Source organism: Netta rufina, assembly GCF_964035555.1.
Source record: "Netta rufina genome assembly, chromosome: 4".
In the NCBI taxonomy this organism is placed as follows: Eukaryota; Metazoa; Chordata; class Aves; order Anseriformes; family Anatidae; genus Netta; species Netta rufina.
The window spans coordinates 5,132,438-5,155,167 of NC_140127.1; the positions used below are offsets into that span (position 1 = coordinate 5,132,438).

Here is a 22,730-nt window from a genome sequence, read left to right on the forward strand (position 1 = left end):
TATATCCTAGCAGTTCACATTTCCCACTCTCAGTTACCTGTGAAGAAAGGGACTAAACCAGTATGGTATCATGGTAGCTAACTTCCTTCCAAGCAACCAGCTGGACAAATGAGAGTTGAATATAAAAACTACATTTTATATTTTTTTAACAGGTGATATCAGCAATAATGTCACTTAATACCTTAGTTCACTGCTGCAAAGTACCAACAGGTAGTAGTCACTGTAGAGTAGAAGTTGTTAAAATTATATATATATTTTTTTTTTTCTTTTGCTTTATTTTATGTGAGGCTTATTCTGTATCTCTACACAAAAGATCAAAATTGAACTTGAGTTTTTAAATGTGTTTTATATATACAAGTCAAGAGTCTTTATTTTAGCAGTCAGAACAAAGCCTGTGGAGCACAGAAAGAAGGGTCTGTCATAATGGTCTCCTCTACCCACATAATCTTACCTATTTATGATGTATCCTTTTGAGTAGATGTTGTATAATGCTTATTACCACTAGTTTGGAACTCATATGCTTCTAAAAACATTCAGTTCATCCTATACTTGGGCAGAAGCACAAAAATTTATTGTGTCCTTCTCATTCTCCCCTGCCCCGCATGTTTAATTGCATAACCAACTCAGATCAGAGTGTACTGCAAGGAGATGTTTATGATAGATTTATCAAAATGCTGGTAAGGAATGCGTGCCAATTTCTCAGGCCCTATAATTTGGAAACAGTATTCATGAACACAAAGATATTATAGGGCATATTCTAAAATCAGATCTTAAAAATAGTCATTAGGTTTAAGAATACCCAAGTTCTTTCATTTCAAGAGTTCATTTAAATAATACTTCATTTGCAGTCCTGTTTATTAGTCCAGACTAAAATCTCAAAAACCTTATTTAGTTACATACACAGGGTATTCCAATAAAGTCTTCTTAATCCACTTTCATGAGATTTAAGAGCATAATCTCTAGGCAAATATGAGATTTTTATTCAGACATAGTCTGGCAGCAAGTAAACAGGAAGTTTATAATCAACCTGGGCAGTCGAGTGTAGCTTTCTTTGTTGCTTTGCTATTTTATCAACTGTGAGAGTAAGCCTATCCGTTAATACGCCTGTGATGCACTGTCTGCAGTGCATGCTTCTCCTTGCTTGGGACCTTGTTTAATGAAAATAAAAAAGAAAATATGTCCCGCTCTTCTAGTGGGAGATCCTTTCTTCATGAGTATAGTTTTTTGTAACATTTCTGTATTTAATCAGTTTGGGATCAGCTTGTGGAAAGTGTAGGTCATCAGGAGATTTCCTATACTTCAGTATCTAAAGAAATTTCAATATATTTGTTGGACTTCACAGTACAGAAGTCTCCCATCTCCTCAAGCTATTTTTATAAGTTTCAGAGGTGGTGTGGTGACATGGAAATACATGTGCATGCTGTTTGCATGGAGTGCATTGCTCTAATAGTGGTGGGCTGGCATCCACTGCGTGAATTCTTAGGACAGAATACGCAAAACTGTGGCTTAGTTAACATTTTTTCTCCCCATTTTTCTTGCCTGCTACGCAAAGTGCCACTCAAAAAAATATCCAGATCTTGTAGGAGAGCTGCAGCTTAATGTTTCCAAAAGATATCTCTGCAAACAGCACTTTGCTAGGGAGCTTAGAAGGATGTATTTTGACAGATAATATAGGAACAAGAATTAAACATGGTGTCATTACATTACATTTGCACTGCTTAGCAAGGATTGTGTTCTTTCCTGCTGTTCATCGTAGGGGAAAGATTTTGCTACATGATCATTGAATATAATTCAGGCATGAATTTGCCTAGCAATTATTAATCATGCTAGTGATAGAGGAACTAAGAATGTCTATTACAGCCAGATTTAATTAATATGTTCACAAAGCCTTGATTTTTTTTTCCCTGCATATCTTTTTCTTTCTTGTTTTCATTTTCTTTTTTCAGTTGCCATGATCATCTCAAAGAGTTATATTTACTGGACTGTTCTGCTATAATGCAGAGCATCAGAGTAGCACAGTGGCATTCCCTTTGTGTTTCCTCTGGCTATTTTCTACTGGGGCAAGAGTTTAACATAGAAAACCATACTTTTTTTGTTGTCTTAAAAGAAGCAGGTGGAATCAAGTCCCAGCAAATTTCACAGCCCAGCCTTATTAACGCATTATGGCTTACACATGTCTTCTGATATATTTTTTCCCTACTACACAACTTATGCCTTGTATTTGGGTAGCTCTGAAATGTCTGGGGCATGTGTTCCATTATGGAACTTCACTACCAGATGAAAATTGACAGTTTTTGCCAGCTGAACACCTGCGGAGAGGAGTTCATGACTTACTAAGTATCCATTCATAAATAAACTTTTTAAGAGAACTACTGGAGTTATTGTTCAGAGATGAGATAAGGCTAGTACTGGTTCAGTTCTCAGCTGTTCAACCACTTACATGTATGTGCCTTCCTTGGTCAGTAAACAAGACATTTTATATAAGTAAATGCAGAGTCTATTACACTAAATTATCATGCCACATGTTTAAGAGATTTAATTCATAGAAATGTAAAAGCATTTCTTTAAAATATTAAGTGATGTTTCTGTGAATATTTATATATTCACACTAAATATTTATTAGCATGGTGAGAGAGGTCAGGTGGCAACAGTTTCAGACTTGGTTTTAGGAATTGGCTCCTATTTGTGCAATTAGTATAAGTTTTCTTTCTGCCCAATAGATCTCAGAAACACAGGCTTGGGTACATACTTCTTGACCTGTGATTTAAAAAGGAAACCGACTTCGCTGAGTAGTCCTACTTTGAAGACAGTGCCAATGCCAGACTTGAGTTCTTATTCCTGCTTTTCTATTGTAGCCTTGGCTTCTGGAAATTACCAAGTATCTTTCTTGTGTGTGCGTGTTCCCCTGCTAAAGTTTCTTCATTTCTAAGCTGTCTGACTCATCAGAGAACTGAGAACATGCTGTGCCGTATATTTTTCTTTAATCCCATATTAATTTTCATTCTTATGTGAAGGTGGATTATAAATACTTTATAAATACTCTTATCTCCCCCATATCCATCATTATCCTTTAAAATGTTTAACTTGTGAATGTCTCTTACCAGTTGCTTTGCCAGTTTATAGCTATAAAAAGTCCTTGAAGCTTTGCAGTTGTACATGCTTGTAAGGGATATCAGCTGTATCACTCATGCATGTCTGTCAAGATGAGGCAGCTCAGGTTTCCAGACATGAATCAACCCTTCATAAAACTGACTTTTTTTTTTTTTTTTCTTCACACATGAGAGCACTGTGGTAACTGTGTAGAGGAAATCTATTTTTCTTCTTCAAAAAGTAGTGAACACGTTACATGGTACCATTTAATTTTATTACACTGTTAAAAATATATATATATACCTAAAACAAATTTTAAACTATGGCATTCCCAAAATGCTTCCTCCAGCTTCACTGAACCACCAGGAATAGATACTCTGCTTAAACATCTTCAAAGTGGATTACACTACTGGCTCCTGTTCTACCTATGTAAATCACCAACAGGCTGTTGAGGAGCCTGCAGTTGCTGCTGTGTAGCAACCTGTTATTTTCAATGAACAATCCCAATTTATTTTGAGTAACAAATAATGAGGCAGTTCTTCAAATAAAAGCAATCTAGCCATCTTCAACAGCCTGTATTTTGACTAGCAATTTTTTTCCTTAGTTTAGCTTTTTCCATATTTTTGGCATGCCATTTAAGAAAAAAATGCAGCAAATGTGTACACAATAATTTTAAGGATCCTGTAGCAGTTACACAAAATGAACTGGGAGCTAAAATCTTCCCTACTGGGTCACTTGCCAATTCTCTGACTGTGTGTGTATCACTGCCTATCAAGTCCAATAACACAGGAGAACTCTTTTTGAATGCAAGATGTTTCTTCAGAACAGAATTTTTTCCTGAATTCGTAAATTACTGTAGCCATCTTATCCTGTAATGTACAACACTTAACTGCATTGAACTATCAGTTTAAATAGGCTGAAGAGCTGTGGAAATTAAGCTATGACCTGTCCTGATGGTCACTGTTTTTTCAAGGCTTACCTTCATTAGCACACAAAGCTTCGTCAGTCGAGACCTGATACTTGCCGTCTGCAGAACCAGGTCAAAAAGATCACTTATACACTTTGTAAATGGCAGTAAATGATTTTTAATGTATACCAGCAATTTAGAAATGCCAAACTATGTTCCATCTCCTGGCTTTATGAAGCACATTTATACAAAATCTGCAATTATTGCATCTACATTACTGGTTGTGAAATTTGAGGTTAATTATTGCTGTTTGAAACTAACTCTGTCCAAATGTTCTTTTAAATAATACTGCTTCTTTTCTGAATCATTTTGATTTAATTTCAATGGATAAATTTCTATGTAGCATCACAGAAAATTGGTACTCTTGCTATACAGTTATTTTGCTACATAATCTTGCTATAACCTTGCATATTTTGCTGTATCTCTTTCCTTAAAAAAAAAAAAAAATGTATATGTAATAAGTATGATTGTTTCTTGTGGATTTTCTGTCAGGGTGACCCTGGTTCATCTGCTGCAGGAATTAAGGTAATTTAATGTTTAAAGCAGTTGCACGGGAAGAAGTGGGGTGGCTGGTCTGTGTTACTTTGTACTGTCACAACTGTTTCAGGTACCATTAATGTTATGATTTTCCCCAACCTTATTTTTAATTCATTTTGTCAGATTTCATGCCTTTCATATATTTTCTTTTAGGGTGAACCTGGTGAATCTGGGCGACCTGGACAAAAGGTATAAATTGGAAATTCTTGTGTCTTTTTTTCTTCACTGTCAGATTTGTGATAAAACTTGTTATGCAGATGTTAGCAGTGACATTTACCTCTACTAGGATAATCCCAAGGCTTTACAATTTAACAGCCTAAGACTTGTACAATTGTTTTTTTATATGGTCATTTTGTATTTTAAAAAGCACAGGAATGATACTAATTAGCATGAAAGGCAATATTAGAATAACCCACTTCCTCTTCTAGTGACAGAGCACTTCTTGTATTGAAAGCTTACGCAATTGCAGCTGGTGAGACTAACAAAGAATGGCTCTGCTACTTGAATGATCACAAGTTAACCTTGCATGTTTGACTGAATATTAACCTTCAGATTATGGGACATTATTACATCTCATTAAGAAGAAAATAAATGCTGACTAGAATCCCTTTTCCATGTACTTGTAAGAGGAATCAAACTATCAGAGATATGCAATGGCTAATGCTGCTTCATTCTTCCTTCCTGAGGAAGAAATTCCCCTGGGTGCCATGTAGCCAAGGCTGGTTATTTTATTTTATTTTATCTTTTTGCAAGTAAAGATCCAGCAGGAGCTGTATTGACTCTGTGCTGCATGAGGCCCTATGAAGCTGGGGAATTTCCCCTTTGAATCTACAGTCCATCAAACATAGTGAATGCTGTGCCTTCGGCTGCCTTTCAGGAGAGTAGGAGGCAGGTCCTGCTGGGAGAAATGGTGAAAGGGCAAAGAGAAGAGACAATGAGGGAACCAGATTTTTGCTTTGCAGTACTTGTTTCCCTCTGGAGCCTTCAGCACCGTTCTTGCGTCTTATAACTGAAAATCACCCACTGCTGCCAGAGTGGAGCAAAGCCCAGCTGAAGGTTGAGTGAGCAGGTATTCCAGCCAGCCAGCCAGCCAAGAGCTAAAATTCTATATGGTGAATGACAGTACAGCTGTTTCTAATACTCAGGGCCTTTACGTGACTAAGCAAAACCCCTGAACATACATTAATGTAAAATGAGAAGTAGAGTCTTTTTGTTTGAGAAATATTAATTGTCATCAATTATAACAGACTAAACAAAGACTATTATGGTTGCAAATGCAGTTCTTTAGTAAAATGCAGTTTTAATTAGAGAAAGTAATCATACTAGTTTAAAGCTATCTAATCTGTGGAATCATTAAGCGTGTGCGTTCTGCACTGTGTGCTCTGCTTGGGTAATAAACTAGAAAATGCACTTAAGAGCCTGTTGAGATTCATCTTCTCATTAGCTGGCTGCCATGGAGGTAAAAGCAGCAGTGATTTATCAGCAGGCTCCTGCATCTCAGTCCCCAGGCACTCAGGTTTGATCTCGTTTATGTAATATAGATAAGTGAGAGGCATGCAGTTCAGACTTTGTATAGTCTCAGCTTGTTGTTCGCACCAAAGGGGGCTTAATGCATTCTTTCCACATCACCTCACAAACTCCCAATATGCCACCTCCCTGTGCCCAGCCAGGGAGCTCCCATAATACACAGCAGCTCCCATAATACGCTCTCTCAGAGTGCCTCGTCCAGCCAGGTGTCCCACATCTGCCATCCTGCCCCTGTTCAGCAGGAACTTGCTCACCCCACCAGAGGCTGGGGGTAGCCTTTTCTCAAACAGACGTATGTCTGTGCCCCCTACATCGCCTCTCTTCTTCATCCCCTACCGTGCTCCATTCCTATTTCCTTCCTGGATCTTCCTTCTTTATATATTACTTCTTCCTCTTCTTCCATTTACTCCTTATCCATCTTCTAAGAACAGATATATATTGAGCTGTCCACCTGAACATTATTTACACGAGATGAGGTGTGATGGTGTCTGAATGGCCTGACAAGGCTGTTGTGTGCCATATGTTGTATTGCAGAGGCGATAGAACAACCTGCCCTGCCAACCCTAACATTATGAGGTGGATTTAGTGTACAGCCTCTGTTTCTTCAAATGTCATTGTTCTCTTTAATCATACTCACATATTTTGTATTATGAAAGGTCCAGAAAATAAAATGTTATGCATCATCTACGATACTAATTTTAATGAAGCGTTAATGGTTTCATTGTTCTACATTTTTTCCATCTTTGAGGGGCATCTTAATTGGTTTAGAGTACTGTGAAGTTGAAGTGGCCTTGCTGGATCCTCTCTGCTTGTTACATGTAGTTCCCTAGGGGTTAGCTCTGTCCCAAGACTAAACAGTGACCTACTGCAGCAATATTAATAGATTTATCAGTTCTAATTATTCAAATGCTGAGCTTAGAAGTGAAACTTAGTGCTTCACAGTTGGATGAGGGTAGGTCATATTAGCTGTGTGACATGTATGGCTACTCAGGTAAGAAAGTGAAAGATGAAGAGAGGTTTTGTAGCTAGCATTTTGTCAGGATTGAGTGTAATGGAGACTGTTTAATGGATTATTCTTTTGCAAGAGTGACAACCCATTTCCTGCTTTAGAAAGTGTTAGGCAATAAACCAAGAGCTAGAGTCCACTCTTTCATCTCATTTTATAGTTAATATTTTCAGACTGGATTCTTCCCTGTGCTTTTAGGCAGTATGAATACTTAAAATGTTGGAGTGACTGAAATGGACAAAGAAGCTGTTATCAGATCCAGCTATAACATGTAAAAATTACTCCATTTGGTAAAACAATTTGCAGACCCTCTATTGTGTTTTTCAGCAGTGTTTTTTGTGGCAGAATGTAATTTTATTATTAGTGCTTCAAGTCTGGTTAATATTATTGCCTCAAAGTGTTTTGGGGTACCGTAGTCTGAGGAACATCTGTATGCATGTGGGGTTTTTTTTTGAGTATATACATGCATACATATCTGTATAGAGAAGTGAATACATGGAAGTATATATGTATGTGTATACACACATACAAAATGTTTTAATAGCAAAATCTGTATGAATCAGCCCAAACCACAGAGCAGAAATCTGGATTTCTGTAAAGCTCAAGAGTGTACAAAATCTGGAATATAGTTCAACTTGTTATAAAGGTAAAAGTTGGCTTCAGAGTTCAGACATGAGCTTCTAGAAAGTTCAGGGAATATTGAGATCCAATGTGCTGGTTTGAATCCACATGTGTAATAAAATAAAGTCTACAGCCTTTAAAATAATGTTTTCTTCACATGTTATTGCTATCTTTTTTGTTGTTGTTCATCATTTTTATTTCCCTAGACAACATCTTTCTATTTAGCTGATACCTCAAAATCCCCATGTGTGAGAATGTTGTAGTAGGCTTTCTTGTCTTAGACTAATATCAACTTCATTTCAAAATAAATGCATTCAGCTTTCTATTCTTGTTAACAATTTACCCTTGCAAATGCTGTATTATAGGTCATTTTATTGCAATTTTAAATAAGTAAGGCATTTCTGGGTAAAGCTGTAGAAGGTTATATTCCTGCTATCCTTCATGACACCGTATATATTCAGAGATAAATACCAAGCACTGAAATGATGCAGCAGATAGGTCTATAAAAATGATGGTGCAGTTGTAATTAGGCAGTCCTGCTTGAATTGCACAATTTAAACCTGAATTACTTTCTAGCTAAATCAGATAGTTATGCAGCACAATATCTATCTCAGAGTTGAAAATGGAACAGAATTAAACATCTGTTGTAAGTATGGAACTTAAATGGCAGTGTGTAAAATAAACCAGTGCTGCTTGTTTTCCTCTCCTTTGGTGAAGGCTAACGAGAATTCATTTTTGTGTGTGAGGTTTTTTTTGGGGGGGATTTTTTTTTTCTGACATGGATTTTAGATGTGGGTGTTATCATAGCATCAGAGGTTCCCAGAAGATATTTTTGTTCCTAAATGTACATTAGGACAGTCACATTAAATCATTCATTTTGAAAATATCAGAATATCAGCCCTGCCTGAAATGACTAGCAGTCATCTATGCTCTTTTATCTTGCTGCAGAATATACAGAGGTGTTCGCTGGATAGTGACCATAACCAAATAATGTCTGTAATATTATGCAATTTTCCTGTGTAGGGTGAACCAGGTCTTCCTGGGCTTCCTGGACTCCCTGGGATAAAGGTAAATAAACTGTAGTCTCTGTTGTATTTAGGGGTCATCACAAAGAGGGGCGGGACTGCAAGGATTTTGTTAAAGTGAACTTATTGTGCTTGTACTGTTATCACCTTCTGAGTCTCTGGTATTGAACTGAGGATTGTCACAGGCAGGTTTTGCACTGAATAATTGTTTAAGGAATCAAACAATATCTTATATTAAAATGTGAAGTAGACCATTGCCCATCTAGGAAATAAAGATTCCACTGCTTAAATATATATATATATATATATATATATATATATATATATATATATACACATATAAACATATATATATAATAGCTTTTATATTTCTGTACAATGGAAGAGACTTGTTATTTGTGACATTGTCATTGTCACAAAGTTTTACTCGGTTTCCATTTTGATGGGTACTTTCCTGTAGCAGTAGACTTACTGAATTTACTAAGCCTCCAGCCAGAAAACTGCATTCATTACACACAGGCTGTAGAGAACTGACTCTGTCAACAAGAATACTCTGTGCTCCATTACACAGTAGTGATCTCCACTGACAAGTCAAAATGTTTTAATAAGATTCTATTCAGTATTAGCTACAGACCCTGACGTAATACCTGGTTTAGCTCCTGGCTTCCAGTTTGTCTGGGATCTTTAGGTAAGTTGATCCAAAAGACGTGGTTGATTTAGCTCTAGCATAAGTGGTTGCACAGGGAGTTGCAGACACTTGCACAGTTTGAACTGTAAACCTATAATGCTGCACGAAGTGACTGGATTTACATCCTGAGTGAGTGCTTGTTAGATTGTGGTAAAGATTCTTCTTTCAGAGAAGAAAATCTCTGAAATTTTCTCTTTGCATTCCAGTGTGGGCTTGTGCGTATCTCAGTAGGTAGTTTATAACTCTTCTCCAGTAAAAAGGGGGATAAACCAAAGGCCAAGCTCTTGTCCATTTTGGTAGGATTCAGGATTATCTCAAGGAATGTAACATGTGCAGTGGTTTTCTCAAGGGACTTGTGAATCGCCACACCATTCAAGCATAATGTCCTTTCTCTGTTGCTAGTGAATTATGGGAAAAATTGAAAGTGCTTATTAAAGTTTGTATGTTATCATACCTGAAAATGTAGTTCCCAGGGAGGTCATTCATTTTCTGCAGGAAAGAAACCCACATTGACTGATGAAGATCACGTAGGAGCTGAGTCCTTCATGTAACGAAATTCTGTTTTCATAAACAGCTTTGACAGAAATCCATGGTCTGTTTGATTTAATAGTGAGCAAAGAGGTAGCTCAGCTGGAGGTCAATGCCAGCATCCTGGGATCACTTGCCAAAACCAGCTGAGGTTGTATTATGGCAGGTCTGTGTGGATTCCATGTTCGTACAGACCATGCATGTCCACAAATATCATCAGCAAGGAAATTACAAAAGTTTAAATTTCTGATCTGGGAATATCATTGCTGTTATTTTTGGTTGTTGTTGTTGTCGTTGATGATAAGAACGGCTCAAAAGAGTGGCTTTCAGATTCACCTAAAAGGCAAAACATGAAATGAAAAGTCTTCTACAGAATTGTCTATTGAGGTCCCTTGCAGCTAAAATACATTAGGGATGTCACTGCACTTTTTTTGTCTTTCTTCAGTCCTCTATAATTGGAGTTATTACAGGATGTTCTCAAAGTCTGTGTCTTCCTGTGATGTTCTAGAAATTAGCACTTTTTGTTTGTTTTCTGCTCAAGCAGTTTTGAACTTGCTCTAGGTGGCAAGTGCTTCTGAAGTGCATTCACCTGTAGGTGAATGGGTTTAGCCTAAACCTCTGCTCCCCAGCCAAGTAGCCAAGGAATGGGGACAATTTATCCATTGATTTATTTGCCTGGAAATTAAGTAAATAAATAGTGAACATTTTTTTTTTCCCATTTGTTATACAGTATCAAGTAATTTTGAGCGAACAAGCTAGCTGTCTGAGGATCATGTTTAGAGAGTTTTCATGTTCTTAAATGCTATGGAATTGTTGGATTCTGACAAACCGATGCATACAGAATCCTTCAAGACACAGGAGAAAGAGCCAAGAGAGGACTCCAAGTTGCTTAATTTTCAAAGAATTTCCTTTTCTTTATAGTTCTTCTATGTAGAAAAAAGATGAGCAAGACACTGGGGTGTTCTGTGCACAGGGAACTCTTGTATGTAGTTCTTCCGGTGTTAGGTATTCATCCTATAACTATCATGAAAGGAATTGAAGTCTTCTTTTCTTCTCCTAAAGCTATGAGTTAAACTACAAATTTGCTTTCTTGTGAGTTAATCTCTCTACAGTGGCAGGCTGCAATATGAAATGCTTTAGGTAACTATACACGTAGATAGCACTCCTTACAAATGTTAAACCAGCCTGTAAAAACAATACCACGGCAGTCAGAGAACCATATCTTTCCAGCTAAATCTCATCTTTCTTTTCATGGCTGAAGAAAATTCCCAAGGCATCCATTCCAGTATCCCTGAAGGCATAGCCAGGCTACTTAAAGGATTAATAAATATTAATCACTGGAAAGTTTCAACTTCTTGTAATGCCATTTCTATTAATTAATCAGTATATGTTCCCAGAAATCTGTTAGACCTTGGTTTAACATGATATCGGGGCCTGAATGGACTGCAATACGGGATGGACATGCAAGTATCATACCTGAATTCAGAGTATGCAGTGGGGTTGTTGTTAATTATTTTTCTAGACTCATTCACTGTGCCCATGCGGATGTTTTGGGAGTTCTTCCTGTTCTTTTTCTTTCTCTCAACATTGTCAGTTGGTGCCATGGAGGAAACACAAGTGCAGTCAGTTATTTCCAAGACAGTGATGAAGCTGTCTGTGACATGCTGGAGAAGTGTTTCTCAAGCACCTGTTGCTGTTTAGGAATGGCTGGAAACTTAATGAGCCTCTGAATGTGTTCCACCATGTCATTTGGGAAGTGAGTAAGGCACCTAAACACAGAATATTAACTCATGGCTCTGATATCCCCCAACTGACGCCACGTAGATGCAGAATACTTTCGATGAAACACAAACTTCATATACCTGTTTTATCTCATAATTTTATGGGATGATACGTACATAGCAGTACTGCCTTACTGTAATGGAAATAATGCATACCCATATTATTTGTACCATCAGACATCTCTCAAATCCATTGTCTTGCATTTTCTGGAATTTGTCAGTGCAATCCTCAACTTCAACAAGACACAAACTTTTCTCAATAACAGCATTTTGTGCAGCATTTCTGGGTTTTCATCAGCATTTCTGGGATTTCTCTCCCCTCCATTTTTAAAACAATACAGAAGCAAAGCTCATGACCGCAACTGAGCTTTTATTCTGTAGTGTTCAAGAAAACTGTTGAATGATTTGGCACAAGAAAAGAAAGCCTTCCTAGTCCTTCTGCTTTTGTGATGTGGGGAAAGTTTCCTGCGCTTTCAAATCTTGCAAAATTGGCTGATTCAATAGACTTGCCAGTATGCAGCCATTTTTATCTTTTTGTACTTCAGACTGACTTAACTGGCACTGTAGCTGTTTTCAGTAGAACCTTGGATAAGTATGTGGGAATATTCTTGGATAAGAATATGGAATTTGATTATTATTTTTTTTTATGAAAAGCGGTTCTTATTTTGATTTGTTCTGTACTTTAATGAATGAATTAATTAATTTATTTATTTTTACTTCTTCATATGCAAAGAGCTCATCCTTTGACTTTCCTAATTCCATGGGAAGACTGCAGAACTTGCTACTCCATAGAACTTTTTTATTTTATTTTTTTTTTTTTAAGTTCTAGTAGAATTGATACTCCTTTCATCCAGTGGCTTCTGATACAAAAGAAGACTTCCAGAGAAAAAGAAAGACAGAATTTTGAAGCTGGGTGCATAGAAGTTTGTCTCCTAAAGCCATTTAAACTCTTAAGAAAAGAAAGTGACTGTGTTGTTGAAGCTCAAGTGTTCTTGCTTTTCCTTTCAGCATCTGGTAGCAAAATGAAATCTAAAGTAAATGTCCGTTTCAGATGTTTAATTCTGGGGTCAATGCCATTCACCACACAGATAAAAGTTCTTCAAACTTCCCTTTTACCCCAGGAGTTTCTAGGAAGTCTGAGCTTCCCTAATGTTTAGGGGTTTATTTCATTTTCTTTTTGTAGAGGATCTGTATTTCTATTCTTCTTCCTGTTTTTCTTCATTGTCAATGAATGTTACCACGAAACCTTATGCCTCTCTTTCCATTATTTCTGGGGCTTAGTCTTGCTTAGTCTTCAATTCATTTTATCTTATAGATTGCCATAATCAGAACCTTCTAGCCTGAATGTGGGAGCTGGAAGAGGCCAATTGACCTTGTGATAGCCATTTCTGAATCCTAGGAGTGGAGATGTACTGAACACGTTAATTACAGCAGTTGAAAATTGTGGGAATTCTACTGGAAACTCAGCTCTATTGAAAATACCCTGATATGTACTTTCCTTAGCTGATACATATATTGAAATATTCAAATGTCAACTAATTTCCAGCCTTCCATCACTCATATAAAGTGTTCTCAAGAGTGGGTTGTATGAGTAGAAAAAACAACGTGCAGGACAAACAATGTTGGTTAAATACTGAAAAGTGGAATGTAATGATGCATGCTTTGGGTAAAAATGGGAAAGAGCCTAAAAATAGGATTTAGTACCTGCACTTGGAAGCCTGGCTTTCAAAGGTAGCTCCATGCATGGGTAGATTTATTTTTTTGGGGAAAAAAAAAAAAAAAAAAAAAAAAAAAAAGATACAGTTGTGCCACTAACTTTGAGTATTTATTTTCCAGAGTGGAACTGTATGTATGAATATGTATTTGTATGCAAGTAGCTACACATCTAGCATTGTTCACTCCGGTTTCTGTATGATTTGGCAGTAATCGCTTGCATAGGGTAGACATGTAATTTTCCAGACTTAATTATGAGAATCAAGGCCAGAAAATGAAATCATTAACATTGGATGGTATGCATGTGTCAGGAGTATTTACTTGGGCATTCTTTGGGATATATGCAGTTCTTATTAATCCATCAGAAACTATATCCTCCAAATCATGAAAGCTCCTATTTTCTTTCTTGGAAAAGTCTAAAGCATAAGTAACTGAAATACAGGATGCTATTTGCCCTAAAGTTATTACTAGTTGTAAGATTAAGCTTGTAAAGATCTATTTCACGGGATCTGCTTTATTATATAGTTCAATTTTTCTTTCTGCTGACAAAAAATCAATCCAAATCCAAAGTTTGAATGCAACTGAATAATCTGAAAGCCCTATATTTTGTTGCATTTGGAAATGAAGTATTTTATCAGGCACAAAATTATTTCTGCACTTCAAATATACAATTTTAGTTGGTCAGAAATGATTGCACGCAATAAAGTTCTTTATTTTTAATAGCAGCAACAAATAATTCCTTAGACTTGTAATCTAACTTTTTTCTAAAGAAAACAGTTTGGGGCCAGGCTCTAATAATTTAGCAGATCAGTCATCGCAAAGAATTAAAAATGAGGTGCTCATTACAACAAGTGTTTTTATTCTAATCCTCAAAAGTAGGTACCATGCTGACTTGAATTATAATTAGCCTTTAAGTAGGAAGTCCTTGATATGACTAATGCATGCAGAATTAATCAGACTTATTGCTGTAGAATTATTCCCTTAGTGCCCTTCCAAAGCAGCATATGTTCCAAGCAGGCAGAACTTAAAAACGATGAGAAAATTAGGCTCACTAAAAAGCAATAAATGTCATACAAAGTAGGGTTAGTTGTGAAGCTTCAAGGTTTTAGACAGGTTTTAAGGTAGTACATTGTGCTTCTTTAAATGAATCATAAAGGCTAAACATGCATTTGGAAATTCAAAACGAGAATTGTTTCTCTAAGTTTAGAGTGTGTAAAGATATTGTTTCAAATGTGACGAGTGAGGCAGACAACCTGCTTAACTGGCCATTTCTTGAGCCAATTCTGAGTTGGTATGAAAAGCACTAACAAAGACATTACAAACTGGAGTTGTTTTTTTATCAGATTTCCTTTTACCTTGCTCATTTCCTTCTTATGAACAGAATACTGTAGTCCTCCTGAGAGTGAAGTTCCCATGGACTTGAGGCTATATATAAGTCCCTCTAATGCCCTGTTCAGTGAGCAAGTATAAGGTGCTGTTCTCTGTCTAAAGCAGGCTGAGCTTCTGAGGCTTTGCTTCACTGGAACTGAGTGCCCCCGACTCCCTGAGCAGATGCAGGCAGGGCATGAGCAAGTACAGCTCCATTGACTGCTGTGGGCTTGCACCTCTGAAAGACTTCTGAGAATTTAGCCCTCACTCTTCTCCTGAGTGAGAATGTTGCAGTATTTTGATTGGATGGCAACCTCAGAAACCTCAAGTCTGAGGGCAACAGAGGGCAATTTCTGGAAAAGCAACAAAGGCAATAGTGAACCAAATCCAACCTATTCCAACTTTGTGCTGGTTCTCTAAATTGCCTTGGATTTGGGTTTTTGGGTGTTTTTGTTTTTGTTTTTGTTTTTGTTTGATAGCTCTTATCCTGTGTATCTTCAACTTTGTAGGATTCTTTCAGTAGCATTAGACAAGGAATGGGCATCATACTGGTATTTTCAAATATGACTAGTCAGGATGACATTTACAACTGCACCTTGGTCTCTTGAAGTGAGTAAAGTGAGGAACCTTCCATCCATGTCAGTATATGTAAGTGTAGAACCTTGCATTTCAAGGACTGGAATTGGACAGGGCCTGTCTGTGAGTACAGTTTCAAATAAGTTCATTGCTTGTGTCTCAGCTGTGCAGTGGAGGCTGAGTACAGAATTAGATCTATGTTGCTTATAAGCATTTGTCAAGTAAGTGGTGTTTGAAAAAGCAATTAGCATGGCAAGTAGAATTTTAATTTTTGCACCTTTTTGAACAAAAGTTCAAGTTTTAGCCAATTACAGGTTCTGTAAAAATTAAGACAGTGACAGTGAGCCACGTGTCATGAGAGGGTCAACCTCTGATATCAAAGCTAGCCTGTGCCTCAGCCTCTAAAAGCTTTGATCATCATGAAACAACCAGTTATGAATACGTCTAGATAATAATCCCCATAAAAAATGACTATCCTCTGAAGTAAATTACAAGGTATTTTTTTGCTATTAATTCTGACGGAGCTCGCATTAAGCTAGGTGCACAGCATGCCATTACAGGGCCCTTTTCTACTTTAGACATTTTATGATTAGAAGTGAAATTAACTTTAAGAAGGTTTGTGAAAAGCAGCATATAATTTGTTGTCCATAATGTATTTCTACATTTGACAAATATTTTAGAGTGAAAATGAGCTCAGAGGTAGGCTCTTAGTCTGTTAAAATATTAACATCTCAAGCCATTAAGATTTGTTCCTTCCTAAATGATAACAAATCACTCCTCTGTAAAATGGAAGCAATTCACAAGCTTGTAGATTTATTTTATTGAATACCAAGTTGCCCGTGCTGTACGATTGCAAATTGCTCCAAGCTCTCACAGTAGGTGAAGTTTAAATGCTGAGATTCATCTTGTTGACTTCCTGTGCAATGTGGTGGTTTCTAAGTTGTTATTTCATAACTGTGCCGAAGGGTTAAACTAAAATGCATGAGGAGTCATCACTTGCTTTTTATACAGCTGTCAAACTGTATTTCACATAGGGGAATTCCAAAAACTCCTGTCATAACCTACCTGTTTAACTTTTCTCTTCCAGTTGTTGTGTTCCCTGTCCCTGTTTTAGCTGGCAAAGAAGCTTGTAGGAGATTCCTACCAGATAAAATTTTGGTTTTATTAGAAGAATCTGTAGTGACATGTTTAGTAAAGTGTTGTAAAACTTGGTTACTCTGGTTCCCTGCTTTCCTTTCAGTGCTTCACAACTGTTTAAAGCTAATTCAGAGTTCATTTAAGCAAGAGACTTGAGATCAGGAGATGCCAGAGCTAGAATGATGTCAAATCCAAGTGCAGTTCCAAGTAGGCTTTTATTCACACTTTCTTGCAGCTATGGGCCAGCTTACTTGGAAATGTCATATATTTAAAATGAAAAAACCCTTAGTCCTAGATTTCCTAACTTCGATTTCCTCTATGGCTCAAACATCATGTCTGTGTGCTGGACTAATCAGGACAGTCTTTCAGTTGCCGTTCCGTTACAGTGACATAAGCATGCCTTACTGAGAGGAAATTTTTTTTCCTTACATTTCACACTTCAATGGCAGTGCTAATCTTAACAGAAGGAGAAGTGCATGTTTTTTCTTAATGTAAGTCCTACCTACAGAAGTTTGGTTTGTGTGTGATAAGAACACACCATGGGATGATGTTCAACTCAGCATCCATTGTAACCCCCACGTCTTTCTCAGAAGAGCTGCTGCTCTGCCAGTCAGTTCCTACTCTTTACTGACACACTAGTTATTCCATTCCACATTTGATAATGTTTTAAAGTTGTGTCATGTAAGATCTGTACTCTAGTTATGCTACTTAAGCTGCCAGCTTCTTTCATTATGAATTCCACTTGCTATTGCAAAGCACCTTTTTCTGTGCATCAACTTCTGAATAACACTTTAAGCCTTATCACTGAAAAGACTGAACTGCATAGTCACTGCATGTTTCTTCTGCCTGAAGTCATAAATAGTTGGCCAAGAAATGAGCCCTGGTAAAATCAGTATTAAAGCAACCTGGAGCTGCTGAGCACCTTCTTATTCTAAAATAAATGGTTGCAGCTACTTTCTTCACCATTTACTGATGTTAAAGCACTTCTGTATGAAATGGCAACCTTTTGTTGCTCTTGCTGGTGTGCACTGATACAAACGTTTCTATAAACTGTAGGTTTTTTTTCTAATGCCATCAAAAATGTGCTTCTCTTTGACATGTTTGTCTCAGTTTATTCCTTTGTTATTATACAGCAGTGCTGAACCATGTCCAGCTAGAACTTCATGTTAGAAAGTGTTATTTAGTTATATTTTTGATTTTTCTAAATTAAGGCCACTGAGTGCTTGTTACGGTCCTCAATATAGCCACAGGAAAATTTTCTCTGGTTTGCTAGGGACTTTCTTTGCTTAAGCTGTTAATGATGGATTGCTGATAAGAGCGCATATGAACGTGCAAGAACACTTGCTAACCTGCTCACTCACTGCAGTGTATCTGTATTTCTATGCAGGCGAAGAGGTGAAGACAAATGTTATCCAACTGCTTATATTTACTGTCTCCATATGTTGTCAGTAATTATATCAATACAGGATTATGACACATTCGTCTTTTTAGCTATCTAAAGAGGCATTTGATGGGTATTTTGTAGTCATTAAATTCAAGTATAATGTTAAGATGCTTGTAAATAAATCTTTATTAATTTAGTTATACTACTGTTTTACTTCTTTTTTTTTTTTTTTAATTTACAATAGCTCATGGGTAAATCTTTTCATAGAATCATAGAATCATAGAATATCCTGAGTTGGAAGGGACCCTTAAGGATCATCAAGTCCAACTCTTGACACCGCACAGGTCTACCCAAAAGTTCAGACCATGTGACTAAGTGCACAGTCCAATCTCTTCTTAAATTCAGCCAGGCTCGGTGCAGTGACCACTTCCCTGGGGAGCCTGTTCCAGTGTGCAACCACCCTCTCTGTGAAGAACCCCCTCCTGACGTCCAGCCTAAATTTCCCCTGCCTCAGCTTAACCCCGTTCCTGCGGGTCCTGTCACTAGTGTTAATGGAGAAAAGGTCTCCTGCCTCTCGACACCCCCTTACGAGGAAGTTGTAGACTGTGATGAGGTCTCCCCTCAGTCTCCTCTTCTCCAGGCTGAACAGGCCCAGTGACCTCAGCCGTTCCTCGTACGTCTTCCCCTCCAGGCCTTTCACCATCTTCGTAGCCCTCCTCTGGACACTTTCCAACAGTTTCATGTCCTTTTTATACTGTGGTGCCCAGAACTGCACACAGTACTCGAGGTGAGGCCGAACCAGTGCAGAGCAGAGTGGGGCAATTTTCCTTGATTTAAATTTATTTGACAAAATTAGATCGCAGGAAACCTTGTACAGGAGAGTTTGTGAATGGAAACATATGGCTTATTAATCTTCCACTGTTCCTCTTCAGCCATGGAGATAGCTTAAAACAAAACAAAACAAAAAAATAATTTACTCCCCTGCTTAATGCTGCATGTGCTGCAACTCAGCTTGACTCCTGCTATTTGTCTGTTATGTACGTAAAAATTAATGGGCAGGAAGGGGGCAGGACAGAGAGGGAATAAGGAGCTGTGGCTCTTTCCCACCTGTTCTCAGCCAGAGAATTTGTCTGGACGTGGAGAACTGTGAAATACTTTACTGTCAGAATAAGGAGGGAGAATGCCACGGTGATGCATCATATTTTGATCTGCTTTTTTTGGGGATAATGCAGCTAACAACCTCCTTTGAAAACGCATTGCAACAGTACCATCTGGCCTCTCTGTTTGTCATTACTCTGTCATCCCATCACCCCGTCTGCCCAACCAGTCTCTACCTCATAAAACATGACTGAAATGAACTGTCCTTAACCTCATAAAAAAACTATGTGTGACACTTCTGCTTCATTTGTGTTTCATATGCCGTATGATGGCTTGCTATAAGAATTTATGCTGATGAAAGTTGCCCATATTGAAAGTATGTCTGTATAACTATTGCATCACAGCAGGAGAGCTGTAAGCAATACAGGGAAAATACTATCCAAAAGAAAATTGTGTTACTGTAACTGTGCACTGCTAAATAAATAATCTAACATACCTCTCATGCTGTGCTTTTAAAGGGTGAACCGGGTTTCATTGGTCCACAAGGAGAACCTGGGTTGCCAGGGCTGCCAGGAACAAAGGTAAGGGTAGTTGGTCAGTGCTCTGGTACAAAGCCCTTAGAGCCAGAGTCAAATTCAACGTTGTTAGCTTGTATTAGAGGCTGAGATTGTGCTAATGGTGTGAAAATCTTTTATCCAAAAATGAATAAAGTACTTAGAATCCATTTTTGTAAATGGACAGGAAATCTAAAGTTCAGTTTAAAATATGCTACTACAGTGCCTGGAAATGTGGAAAGTCATAGTTCATGGACCTGTGCTATGAAATACACATCTTTGTAGTGATGCCCTCAAACAATGCAAAAGCGTGTTCTACAACCATTCGTAATTTAAGTTCATCAGTTGCCTTTTTTAATATTAGCATCCCAGAATTCATTTGTTCAAGAGGTAGAATATGCCTGTATGAAGAAACTGTATTTTCATAACCCTTTTTAGGAAAAAGGCTTAAATGCGCATGCAGATATTAGAACTTTGATAGCACAAATCGGACTTGAAAGTACTGGTACATTAAAAAGGGATGTTTTTTCATACTTCTTGCAGGTTTTTTAAGCCACTGTGTGGCAAAGTTAGAACATTGTGGGTCCTAAAAATAACCTATGTTAGGTATGATAGTTTGGGAATTCAGAAAAGCGCTGTTCTTTTACGTTTGAGATTACTGTGTTTACCCAGTGGAGAGTTCTCCAACTCATGATGAGCTCAAAAATGTTTTCTTCTGATGGTTTGGTTTATTTGACCATGCTGACTTCGTTCTGTGTGAAAACTGCTCATTATTTTCTGATGTATGTGTATCTGTTTCAACAGGGTGACAGAGGAGAGGCAGGCCCACCTGGGAAAGGTGAGCGGGGTGAACCTGGACTTCCTGGACTAAAGGTCAGTCTGATTTTATATTGGAAATATTTTGTTAGGTTGACACCTACAAACTCATCTTTTTATACCAAAAAAAAAAAAAAAAAAAAAAAAAAAAAAAAAAAACAGAATGAAAAATTGGTGAATGAGCTTTTAAAAAAAAATAATGTCAAATGCACTAGTCCAGAATGCAGTGGCAGGTTTGTGTTCACAGCTGTGGAAGTGCAGCTTAAATGGACTCTTGTTTGGTCTACGGAGTAATGACACTACCAATGTACATTGTCATGGAGGTGGCCAAGTTATTATCAGCAAAAGTCCCACCCTTCAAGTCCCTAACTTTCAGCATCAAAGTTTGAACTCTTTGACCATTGTAGCTATTAATTGCAGAGAAAATCCATTTTGCATGCTGTTTTCTAGTTCTGTAAGAAAGAGATCTTTCTAACTACTTTTTAGGGTTTCCTTACTATTTTCCACTGAGCCAATACCATCAGTTTTCCTGTCCTAATACATTTTGAGCACACTAAGGCAGATTCTGTGCTTCTTGGCCAGCCAATTTGTATTCATCTGAACTGCTGGGAAAAGAAATAGTGATAATACTTTATTTTAATGTACTTATTTCAGGATAATTAAGTACCTTCTCTACTATTCGGCTATCATTTTTCAGAAGCTATGGAATGACATAGGTCCTTCCTGCAAAACGATTGTTAATGATATCTACTAATGCCAGTACTACTTTTCATATGGAAGGATGGAATCTGTGGCCTCTGCATGCTGGTGTTAAATAATATATTACTCTGGGTGCTGTGAAATTTGGTGCCTTTAGAGGCTTGTGATCCTGATCATATGAAATGGGGTGGTTTTGCTGTTCCATACTAAGTCATTACTAATTTCTTTTTCTCTGCACTCCCATTCCTCTATCACTTTTCTCCTGTCCATTTCCCATCTTCCCTCGAACAGGGTAAAACAGGTGAACCTGGATCTAGGGGCCCGAAAGGGTCAAAGGTCAGTAGTAACAAAACTGTCTTACCTGTAGTGATTAACACAATGATATTTATGATAGTTTATAATGTTTCACAGGAACTTAATTTATCTCTTTAAAAGAAACTGTAGCAGATTCTGCAGTGTTCTTTATAAATAAAACCTTCTGATTTTCAATTTTAGCTAGTAGAATTGAATCCTCTGTATTTCAAACACTGATTCTAGTTTTTCTTGTTATTATAATATCTATTTCACTCTGTTCTGCTTTTTCCAATGCCACTTGGTTTCTCTCTGTATAACTCATGTGGGATAGTTCACCCATGTGCCAACTTCTATGTCTGTGGAGACTCAATTGGTTTTTGCAATAATTTTGTGGATCCAAACTTTGGTGGGTTAAGAATGAGTGATATTCCAAGGACTTTAGGCTGAAGTAGGCTGGCCAGTAAGTGCTACAAAGGCAAGTTTTGTGGGTTACATTACTGTTTTAACTATTTAACCAAAGGTGTTTTTATTACTATTATTATTATTTCTATTTTATGTCTATCTACTTATCCATCCATCCACTTATCTCTATATACAGTGGATTCACACGTATGTAGAGAAAAAATATGTCTCTATAATATTTCATATGCTATGCAAATTCTGTGCTCACTGGAGAATCTTCTGTGTTATATTGTGAAGGCAAAGCAAAATGAAAACAGATTTATTTAGGTGGTTCTTGAGTCTAATGTCAGAATAAAGATGATAAGACAATATTGTAGGCTGGTAGGATACTGGTTGCAGTACTTGAAAGGCCCTTGAATAAAAGCCCAATCACAGTGCTTAAGGAATGATTAAGTAAGTGTCCCACCAAAAAGACATCTTGGTAAATTGAAGGAGCTGATGAGGGGATTAACACTTCAGAGTGAAAGCAGAAGAGTAAATCAGGCTCTCACTGGCCTTCAGTTCCTGGGCACTTCCCAAATGCTTCAGAAATAGATATCTCTTCTAATTTTCATTTTATCAAAAAGGCCTAACTGTCTTGAAAATTTGGACCAGAGAAATCAACCTAGTAGTTGAGAACTTCATTATTGAGCAACACCAATGACTCATTTACTAGATATTGCGAAGGGAACAATGAAAGGAAAGGCAGATGGCACAAACTTGTTTATGTCCTGCCACCAGCCTCCTCCTCCACTTATTCTTTCATTACCCCATGAAAGTTTTGTTTTCTGATTTTGTTTATTGCCACTGGTGAATTAATCATTCTTCCCTAACTTCATACCAGTCTTTTATACATTTTAACAGGAACAAGAATGCACTA

General features: G+C 37.4%; 1 protein-coding gene across 1 annotated transcript in view; it reads left to right on the forward strand.

The window, feature by feature from the left end:
• COL25A1 (collagen type XXV alpha 1 chain) overlaps nt 1–22,730 on the forward strand; it is a 297,785-nt gene that overhangs the window by 243,666 nt on the left and 31,389 nt on the right. Inside the window, exons 16-21 of the mRNA XM_084285919.1 lie at nt 4,550–4,582; nt 4,748–4,783; nt 8,772–8,816; nt 19,565–19,627; nt 20,405–20,473; nt 21,407–21,451. Of these exons, the coding sequence (XP_084142045.1) occupies nt 4,550–4,582; nt 4,748–4,783; nt 8,772–8,816; nt 19,565–19,627; nt 20,405–20,473; nt 21,407–21,451 (291 nt within the window). The remainder of the gene's footprint in view (nt 1–4,549; nt 4,583–4,747; nt 4,784–8,771; nt 8,817–19,564; nt 19,628–20,404; nt 20,474–21,406; nt 21,452–22,730) is intronic.